Genomic DNA, 10,365 nt, shown 5'->3' on the forward strand with positions numbered 1-10,365 from the left:
CTCACAGGTTCCAACAGGTTTGTCAGATTTGGTCAGGTTCTGTCACATTCGGTCAGATTTGTTCAGGGGCTCACAGTTTCCCTCAGTTTCTGACAGATTTTGACAGATTCTCTCAGGGTCTGATCAATTCTGTTTCTGTCATGTCCTGACAGGTTTCCTTTGGTTCTGACAGATTCTCTGAGGTTCTGACATGTTCTCTCAGGTTTTGTCAGATGTGGTCAGGTTCTCCTCCCTCTGTGATTTGCTCCCACCTACCTGCTGGGGGCGCCCTAACCTCACTGCTTTTCTTTGCAGATCCCAGAGAACCGAGCCCTGGCATCAGCAGAAGTTAATTCCAGAGTTTCTTCCCTGCCAACCTCTACAGGTCCCTGTTGGATCGGGACACAGTTCATCCACCGCCACCTCAAATTCTTCTCCTGGTGATCCTCATCTTTCTCCTCTCTGTTCTCTTGCCCCTCCTCCCTGACCCTTGCTCTTCACTGCGCCCTCTTCTGTGGACCAGATCTTCGAAAATCACAGCTAGTCCTTCTTCTTCTGCCTGTGTCTCAGGAGTCAGACAGCTTGGCCATGTGCCCTCCAGTCAGCAAGCGGTATGCGGCAGAGGGCATGTCCTATCTCCATGCATCCTGGAGGTATCAGCTTCAACATGGCAGACAGCTAAGGATCTGCTTTGCTTGTTACAAGGCTGCCTTTCTGGACCTTAAGCGGCAGCTAGAGTCAGAAGACTTGGAAGATGGAGATTGGGACCCTGAGCTTATGGATAACTCAGAGACAGGGTCTGAGCAAGGGTCATCCCCAGTGATGGGGCCAAACTGGGCGCAGGGCCTATGGGAGCCTGCACAGGGCGAGTCTGTGGGCTGGGGATTGGACACCCTGGCGTCAGGCCCTGTGGAGTCAGAAGACATGGACCTAGATGATCACTTTGTGCCCACTGAGCTGCAGCCTCAGGATGCGGCACCTCTGGGCCTGGATGCTGAAGATGCTGACTGGACCCAGGGCCTTCCCTGGAGATTTGGGGAAATCCCTACCTGTTCCCACTGGCCAAGCCCCTCCATTCCATGGGAGGGGTTTTTCAAAGTGGACTTGCCTGCAGGAGAGCCCATGGTATTGGAGCTGGGCACCACACAGGACATGGACCCTCTTGAGGCTGAAGCCTATTTACTGGACCTGCAGATCCTCTCCCTAGTGGGCCGCTATGATGCTGTCTACCTCCAGAAGATGAAGCCAAGAGGGGTCCGAATGACCCCAGGCCAGTGTTGGAAACTGCTGTTGGAGCCTGATGAGGTGTGGGTGGTGAGACTCCAAGATGCACCCCAGAAGCAGGAACTGCACCACTGGAAGCTAAGCATTCTGGAATCCTCCCCTCCAGGGCAGATTGAAGAGCTGGTGCCTGCGGATTCAGCCCTGCTTAAGAGGGGATTCACCATCCTTTCTTATTCACCCTCGGCCAAGAGGAAGCCTGAGGAGGGGGACTCAGCCTCTAGGCCACAGTCCTCCACCCAAGGAGGGGATGCCGGTACCAGTGGGCCCAGAGAGCCTGGGGAGAACCTGGCTGCTGTGGGAGCCTCGGCCCTGGGAGAGCTGCCACATTTCCAGCCCCTCAACCCAGGGTCCCAGAACTGAGGGACTGAGGTCCACGTGGTCACCATTGTCCTGGCTTCCCCAGAACATCAGAGGCTAGAAGGACTGACCACTCCACAGAAGCCAGGTAACCATTAGCAATGGATGGGGACTTGGGCCTGGGGAGGGAAAATGGTGAGTGGCCAGAGGTTAAGAAATGGGACCTACCATAGCCTAACAAGGAAGCAACACAAATATCAGTATTGAGGAGAGAAGCCAACTATCAAGGAGTTAGGAACATGAAGCCGACAAGGATGTGCTGGTGTGAACAACTGCTGCAGAATGTGGCATGAAGAGTAGGGTGCAGAGCTGTGCCCTCGACTTGTAGAGAAATGCCATGGGTGGGATACATACTCTCAGTCTTGGGTGACGGGGTCACCAGATGGTCTCTGGGTCTCCACAGGACCCTGTCAGCAGCACTGGACATTCTGCTCTGTAGCGAGAGAAGGCCCGGTTTTAAATGTTGGCCTTTTAATGCAATTTGACAGTTTAGTTCTTGTTTTAATTTAATAAAGTATTAAGAGTTGTGCATCAAAGCCCTGTCTTAACTCATCCTCAGCTAGTCCTTATTGTCTCAGTGTTCCGGTCAAGTCACCTTTACAGATTTAAGTCCCCTGGGAGCAGGGGACAGAGAGTGGAGCAGCACAGGCCAGATGAGGATTCTGGTCAGTTTTTTGGCTCATAGTGCTTACAGGTGTTTATCACATTATTTATAAACAACTAATACATACACACATGCTTAAAATAACAAAGAGCCATACTTTGAACAATGAGACTGTGTCATCAAATGCAGATTTTAGTCACTCTAAATTTGTGCCCCTGATATTTAAAAACAAACAAATAAAAACTAGAGGTAGAACCATGCACAAAAATTGCTAATAATGTTCACGACACAGGAGAGGGAAATGGGGGACCGTGTGCATCAGCCTCTCCATGCTTTGCACAGACTTACAGGAGAAGGAAGCTTTGGAGGTCTTGTCAGCAGAGTGCTGTGGGCCAGGAAGAAGCTCTTAGCTGGCAACTTCTCTTCCTTATAAACAACCAATCTAGAGGGTTCCACAGTCCTTTGCTCGGAGTCTGGTTGGCAGAGCCTCCAGTGATTCAAAGATGAGCTGTCTCTTTCAGTGAAAGATGCAGTCTAAGGGTCTACTCTAGGGGTGGGAGTTGGGGAGTTGCTGCTATGTTAGGTATTAACATAGTAAGGTCCTTTCATTGATATCTGGGAACAGTCTTTTTCTCTCATACCTTTCAGATGTGAATCTCCAGGTAGGTCTTGAAGACATCTGATGCTAATTAGATGGAGGGAAGGCATTGATACAGCAGCCACTCAAAACACTTCATTTCAACATGATCTCATAACTCTGTAGGCATTTATTGACTTGGAGTCTGTATTTGAACGTATATCTGGCTCTTCTTCCAAGTAAAGAGCGTGGTCTTGCCTTCATCCCCTCCTTTCTCTGTCCCTCCAGGTTAAACAGTCCATTTATTCATGGATCCAGCAAACCCTTATTTGAGGCAGGCTATTTTTCTTAAATGACCCAGCTGCTTTGCAGTACTGCGGTGATGCTGAGGTCAGGAGGAGGCAGCCCTGAAATAGCGCCCAAGCAAGAGCCCCAGCTCTTTGCCAAGAGGCTACAGCTAGTTCCTCAGCTCTTCTCATCTGAAAATGGGAAAAACATCAATTCACAAGATAATGGTGAAGATGAAAGAAGATCAAGTGTATCCTAAAAAAAATTAAACATATAATTTCCATATGACCCAACAATTCTACTCCTAGGTATATACCCAAATAATTTAAAAACATATACCCACATGCTTCTAGCAGCATTATTCACAAAAGGTGGAAACAACCCAAAGTTCATCAACTGACAAATGGATAAACAAACTGTAATCTAGCCATACAGTGGGGTGTTACTATTGAGCCATAAAGAGAATGAGGCTTCCCTGTTGGCTCAGTGGTAAAGAATCCACCTGCTAATGCAGGAGACACAGTTTTGATCCCTGGGTTGGGAAGATCCCCTAGAGAAGGAAATGGCTACCCACTCCAGTATTCTTGCCTGGAAAGTCCCATGGACAGAAGAACCTGGAGGGCTACAGTCCATGGGGTTGCAAAAGAGTAGGACAGTACTGAAGTGACTAAAGCAAAAACGAAAAGGAGTGAAGTTCTGATGCTGCAACATGGATAAATCTTGAAAACTGTGATAAGTGAATGGAGTTGTCACAAAAGAGTTTGCATTGTATAATTTCATTTCTGTGAAATATTCAGAATAGGCAAATCCATGGAAACAATAGCAATGAATGGTTGCCAGAGACTGAGGGAAAAGGGGAGGAGGAAATAATTGCTTAGTGGATATAGGGTCTCCTTCTGAGGTGATGAAAATATTCTGGAACTAGATGGAGGTGATAGTCGCACAATATTGTGAATGTACTACAAGCCACTGGATAGTTAACTACGTTATGTGAATTTCACTGCAATTTAAAAAAATCAAATGTAAAACATGTAGAACATTGGCCCAGAGTAGGGGTAATTGTCCGTTCTCTTTTCAGAGGACCTGTGAGGAACAGTGCCAACCATCCCACCCCCGCCACTGCCGCCCCGCCAGCCCCGCCATGGTGCTCCAATGTGAATTAATCCACTCTTTCCATTAAAACAGCTACAGTCAGCTCTGGCCTTTAGTGGAAACTCTGGCCTTCCCGCTGTATACAATTACACGGTGATTTTCTCTCAAATCCAGAGCAGCAGCACAAATAATTACGCTTATTGCATTCACAGCCTGGGTGCCTGTGGAGGGATATTCCTGTCAGGTGTCCCAAATAGCATTAAAAGTAATTTGTCATTGATCAGCAATTCAAATTTAATTCTATATTTTATCAGTCGATGGTGCGCCGGCCCCAGAAGGTCAGACCTGGTGTGCGTCTCTGTGAGGAACTAGGCCGAGAGCACTGGAAAGAGCACAGGACAGAGAGGCTGAGTCCAAAGGGAGGGGAGATGGCACAGGGCGTGTGGCATCCCACCATCTGTGGTGCAGGCCCCCTCCAGAAACATCTACTGCAGTGCTGGCAGCATTCCCAGCCCTGGGAAGGGCCGCAGAGAGGGTTGGACAACGTACGCCATGGTTTTTCCAAACCACCCTGAGAGCAGCTGCCCAGCAGGTGAGGTGGGGGTGGGGACCTATGACCCCAGAGCTTCTGGTATTTCTGAGGGAAGCAGGAGGACAGGACTGGCCAAATCTCCTTCTATTCTGATCAGGGAAGGAGCTTGATGGACACGATCAAGATGTGTGTCCATGTTGCTGACCACAACCAGGCCTGGGGCTCCTCCCGCCTCTGAGGGACCTGCTCCGGTCCAAGCCAACCCCTGCCCCTGGGGCCTGGGGCATCTTTGTGTTGCAGGAGCCTCTGTTTCTGGGGTGGTCCATGCTCTCCAGTGCCCAGACCCTGGACTCTTGGTGGAAACACTGCAGGAAGGACGAAGTGTCTCCACAAATTGTCCTGCCACGGCAATGATTTCTGTGTTGGGGGCAACATGGGTGAAGCGTGTGCTTTCAGGAAAGGGGTCCCTGCCCCAACCCACAGGCAGAAATCTGCTAATGTTTCTGGGGCTTCTTTAGAAGTTTCTGTGTTAGGCAGGGAAGACAACTAGGGACTGAGACTTCCCTACCCCAACGTCAGGCACCCCACACCAGCTGAGGACTGGGCTACAGTCACTGCTAGCACCTGAGGAGGTGGCGCAGGGTCCAGATGTTCCCGTGGGTGCCCTAGCATGGTGTGAAGGAGGCACGCACCCCCTCCCCTGCAGTCTGACCCTCTGAAGACCCAGGCCTCGGGGCCTTTGGGCCTTGCGCTGCGGCTGCTGATGGGCCACACCCTGACCTGCACAGGCCATGGTAGCACAGGGCAGATGTCCAGGCACCCAGGACCTCACTGCACCAGGGGACGGTTGACCACTCCTTGGCTTGAGCTGAGACTGTGGCCTGTTCCAGCTTTAATCTCTGTCTTCTGGGGGCTTCAGCTTTGTGCCTGGCAGGTCATACCACACGGACCCCTATGATTTAGGAAAATCACTTCTTCCTGCCATGTCCTAGCAGTCCCACAGCACAGAGCCCCCTCCTCCAGGACCCCCTCCTGGACCAGCCCCCGTCTGTGGTTAGAGGGGATGTCTGTCTCTTCCCCTCACTTAGCCAGGAGCCAAACACAGCCCAGATGCAGCTGCCCTTCTGTCCTGGGCAGCCACATGAAAGGTGATCGTGGCTCCTCTCCTCACTAGACCGAACATTTCTTAAAGGCAGGGACCATGGCGTCACCTTCATCTTCATCGCCATCATTGTCTTGACCACCAGTGGTTACTGAGAGCCACCAGCACTTATAAGCATAAACTCCTTTAAATCTCTCAATACTCAGATGAGATAAGGTCTACTTTTAGTCGCATTTTACAGATGAGGAAACTGAGGTACAGAGAGATAGTAGTTCCCCTGAGGCCATGCAGCTGCCCAGGGAAGGCACCCAGATCCACACCGAGGCAGCTGGAGTCCCGACGTCCTTGGCCATCTCCGTATCTGGTCCGGGGCTCTCTGCCTGACTCTGCTCAACATCTGGCCCTAGGAAAGGCCAGATTAGTTGGGGTGTGTGGTGCAGAGCATCACAGAGCCTTTCAGAGGGTGAGTGAGCTCGTATGGATCAGGTTAAGAGAAAAAATAAAAGTGCAAAAAGATAGGTACAGTATGTTCCATTTACAACAATATTAAAGCACATTATGAATTGCACATGGAAAAGACATGATCAAAAACAAAAGTCACCAGGACAAAGTCAGGACAGCGGTGCCTCTAGGGAGAGAGGAGAATGGGAACTTGGAGGGCTAGGGATGCATTATTTCCTTAAACAACCATTGGAAGCAACTATGGAAAAATACCATCACTTGAGCTAGACGGAGGCACCCAGGTGTGTGTCATGTACTGAGTGAAGGTTACAATACTGCCACTGCTGACAGTGCTGCTGCTGCTGCTGGTGATGGAGGTGGTGGTGATGGAAGTGGTGGTAAAGTTGATGGTGATGATGGTCCTGGAGATTTTTAAACCCAAAGTCTATCTGAGCGTGCACTTAAATACTCCAGGAGAGACCTGTAGGAACAGGGACCCCCTATCTTGGATTCTGCCTGCAGCAGAGGTGCCTCCATTAGTTTGGAGGCCCAGGCCCCCCTCCCCACTGCTGTTTTCAGGGGTGGGGCTGAAGGACCCCACAAAGGTGGGGCCCTGAGCTTCTGGTTTCCCAAGGAGGCAGGAAGGAGCGTGATGGCCATGCTGAGGGGAGCGGTGCCTCTGTACTCTGCTCCCTGGACAGAATCAGGAGTTAGAGCCCACGGAGAATGTGAGGACGTGGCCTTGGCTGTCCTGCTTTTAGGACAGAACTGGAGGCCCTGGGGTTTCTATCCATCTCCTGCACCAACTCCCATTTTGCCATCCCCATAAGGGCGCTCGGGGCCTCTGCATCCAGCCTTTTCACTCAGAATACACAGTATGAAACTGTGTATTCATGGATTCTGAACTGGGGCCCTTTTCCACAGGCTACCAGGCCTGAATGGCCCCCTGGGACCTGGGAGGCAGCAGCGCCGGACCTGCAGCACCTCTCCTCTAGGCAGAAGGGCCACAGGGCTCCCCTAGGGGCCCCAGTGTCAACAGTGAGAGAGACAGTGTTGTGTGTACTTGACATTTCTCTTCCCTCTCCCTGCATCCAGCTTTCCCAAACCCGAATATTTATAGTCGGGACCTCTCTGAACTCTCATGAGTTCAGTCACCTGGACTGCTCAGATGCTGGAGGCTCTCTGCTAGTCTACAGGGGCCCGCCTCCAGCTGGAGACCTGGACAGGTTTTAATTGGTTTGATTGCAATCCTCATCCCTCCAGCTGGGTCTCAGATCTTGAGTATTTGAGACAAGGATTGGGGAAATTGTTTCTGAAATTGAAATCAAGTAACAACATTAGCAGCGGCATCAAGGGAAGAATCTCCTGGAAAACAGTTAGCTACTGACTGCAGAAGGGCCCTAGGCTGGGGGAGGGACAGCCAAGCAGGTGTGTCCCTTCTGGGACCTCCTTCTGGGGCATGGGCCCCCCGGCTGGGCCCTAGACAGTCTCTGTCAGTGACTGGTGAGGCTATGTGGGCCATTTCTGCCCAACTCTGGACTCCTTCCACTCTGCTCTCCTGAAGGGGCTGGCCTAGACTCTTACAGGTGCACTGAGGCCTGTTTTCCCTCCACCCCCAGTCCTACTCCCTTCCCTTTCTCTTTCCAAGGCATTTTTTTAGGGGCTGGGGGGACAGGACAGTGACAAGATGTGCCTCTGACAAGTCTGTGATCAGGCTGGGTGGGCACCTGTGAAGAGACCCCATGAAGCCAGATTCAGCCTATGGCATCTCATCTTCCACTAATTTAGTAATCCAGTTGGAAAAGAGTTCTTGCAGAAAAATGATCATTTAAAAATATAATGAACCCATTATATGAAGAGCAAAGCTTTAAAGTCACATTTGTGGAAAGTGGGAGCTTTATAATTATGATTTATGATTTAATGGTCCATAAAATGAATCAGAGACAGGCTTAGTCATGCGACTCTTTGTGACCCCATAGACTGTAACTTGCCAGGCTCCTCTGTCCAGGGAATTCGCCAGGCAAGAATACTGGAGTGGGTAGCCATTCCCTTCTCCAGGACATCTTCCCGACCCAGGGATCAAACCTGGGTCTCCTGCATTGCAGGAAGATTTCTTACTATCTGAGCCACCAGGGAAGCCCCATTAAATGCAGAGCAAAGTTTAAAGTCACATTTGTGGAAAGTGGGAGCTTTATGATTATGATTTAATGGTCCATAAAGTGAATCAGAGACAGGCAGAGTTTAGTTTGCAAAGAACACAGTAGATCTTAGGGATGTGGTCCACTAACCCGAGGACAGCAGCACCAGCTCCCTGAAGGATCCTGGCCCTCTTTCCTCAAGCCCCAAGCCCTGACCACTGGAGCCATTCGGGTCCTCTCAGGTCCAGGCTAAGGACAGTGCAATAGAGGAAGAGTTTCAGATAATCTCCCTGATGATGTCCCTTGAGAGGACATATCAGCCACCAGCACCTTCAGGTCTGCCAGAGAGGAGGCCATGGGCTGTGTGGCCTGTGGCTCTGCAGGACGTCGTGACCAGGAGATGAGACCAAGGCTGCTCTGAGATGGGCAGGGAGCTGACCAACACCTAAACAGATGCTGTCCTTGATCATCCATATTTCCCAGCCTGCAGCCCTGAGGGCCTATGTCAAGCCAGGTTGCTCAGTGACCCCAGCAGCTAACCCTGGCGGTGTTCCTGGAAGCTTCTGTCTGTGACCTGGGCATGCCCTTGGTCACAGGGTGTTTGGACCAAAGGCAGCAGATGAGCCTGAACACCATGAGGCCGACCAGCCTGAATCACCTGCCCACAGGACAGGAGGATGAGAGGAAGACCTGCCTATGAGTCTACCTGTCCAAGAGAAGCAGTGGGGTGACTCAAGCACACCCCCATGCCAGGGGCCTCCAGGCTCAGGGACAATGAGGAGTGGAGAGCAGTACTCCAAGGGCCCCAGGGCTCCTAAAAACAGAGTCATCTGGAAAAAATCTGACAACTAAGGACAGTTAGGATTTTTCAAAGAAATAAAGGAAGGACCATGACGCATGAAAGGAACAGAAAATTATAAATCAAAATATTCATAGCAGCACTAGTCACCATCACCAAAATCATCCATCAGGGATGAAGGGAAAAACAAAGTGATTTACCTTGAATCAGAAGATATTCTTCAGGGCGCTTCCCTGGTGGTCCAGTGGCTAAGACCCTATGCTCCCGGTGCAGGGGGCCTCGGTTCAATCCCTGGTCGGGGAACTAGATCCCACATGGTGCAACTAAGACCTGGCCCAGCCAAATAAATAAATACATTAAAAGAAGAAAAAGAAGATAGTCTTCAGTCTTCTGAATACTTCACTCTTCTGTCTTCACAGAATACTCTTCAGTCTTGAAAAGGATGGAAACTCTGACCCTTGCTACAACATGAAGGAAGCTCAAAGACATCATAGTAAGTGAAAGAAGCCAGACACTAAGGGACGAATGTATGATCCCACTCACAGCGGGTCCTTAGAGTAGTGGAATCCATGGAGACCAAAGGAGAATGGTGGTTGTCAGGGGCTGGGGGAATGGGATGTGGAGTTGTCTAATGGGGACAATAAAAGGTTTGTGTTGATAAAAGGTTTTGGAAATAGTGACGAGTGCACATTATGAATGTCTTTAATGACACTGGGTCCTGGCCTCGCATGGGTCTCTCAGAACCACCCTCCACCCACTGCGTCCCCCACAGGTGCAGAGGAGGGTCCAGGGCTTGACTGACAATCTGAATCCGAGTCCGAGGCTCAGTGCTTGGGAAACTGAGGGGTGGTGGAGTGCAGAGGGCGAAGGGAAGCAGAGACGCTCCGCGGTGGGGCCAGCCAGGCTGGACTGAGCTTCACCCCATGGATGCGTCTGGAGTCCCAGCTGCGCCGTGATCTGCCCTCTCGCTTTGCCACCCCCCGCTCCCGCCCCTGCTGCCCTCCCGTCCCTGGGCCTCCGTGGCTCCCCCCACCGCAGCGCATCCTCGCCCCCTCTCTAGCAGCCCCCCTCCCGCGGGTTATTAATATCCGGGCCGGGCGCAGGGCCGCCGCGCATTCCCAGCTGGCAGCCGGGCAGGTGGCGCCGGCGACAGGGGCCTGGGCGCGGAACGC

General features: G+C 51.3%; 1 protein-coding gene across 1 annotated transcript; it reads left to right on the top strand.

The window, feature by feature from the left end:
- The first annotated feature begins 567 nt into the window (after nucleotides 1-567).
- LOC105000604 (testis-expressed protein 19.2-like) lies at nucleotides 568-1,623 on the top strand. The gene has a single exon (XM_010856550.1). It carries the CDS (start codon nucleotides 568-570, stop codon nucleotides 1,621-1,623), a length of 1,056 nt encoding a protein of 351 aa, XP_010854852.1.
- The last annotated feature ends 8,742 nt before the right edge of the window (nucleotides 1,624-10,365 follow it).

Source organism: Bison bison, unplaced genomic scaffold (assembly GCF_000754665.1).
Source record: "Bison bison bison isolate TAMUID 2011002044 unplaced genomic scaffold, Bison_UMD1.0 scf7180017864371, whole genome shotgun sequence".
Taxonomy (NCBI): domain Eukaryota; kingdom Metazoa; phylum Chordata; class Mammalia; order Artiodactyla; family Bovidae; genus Bison; species Bison bison.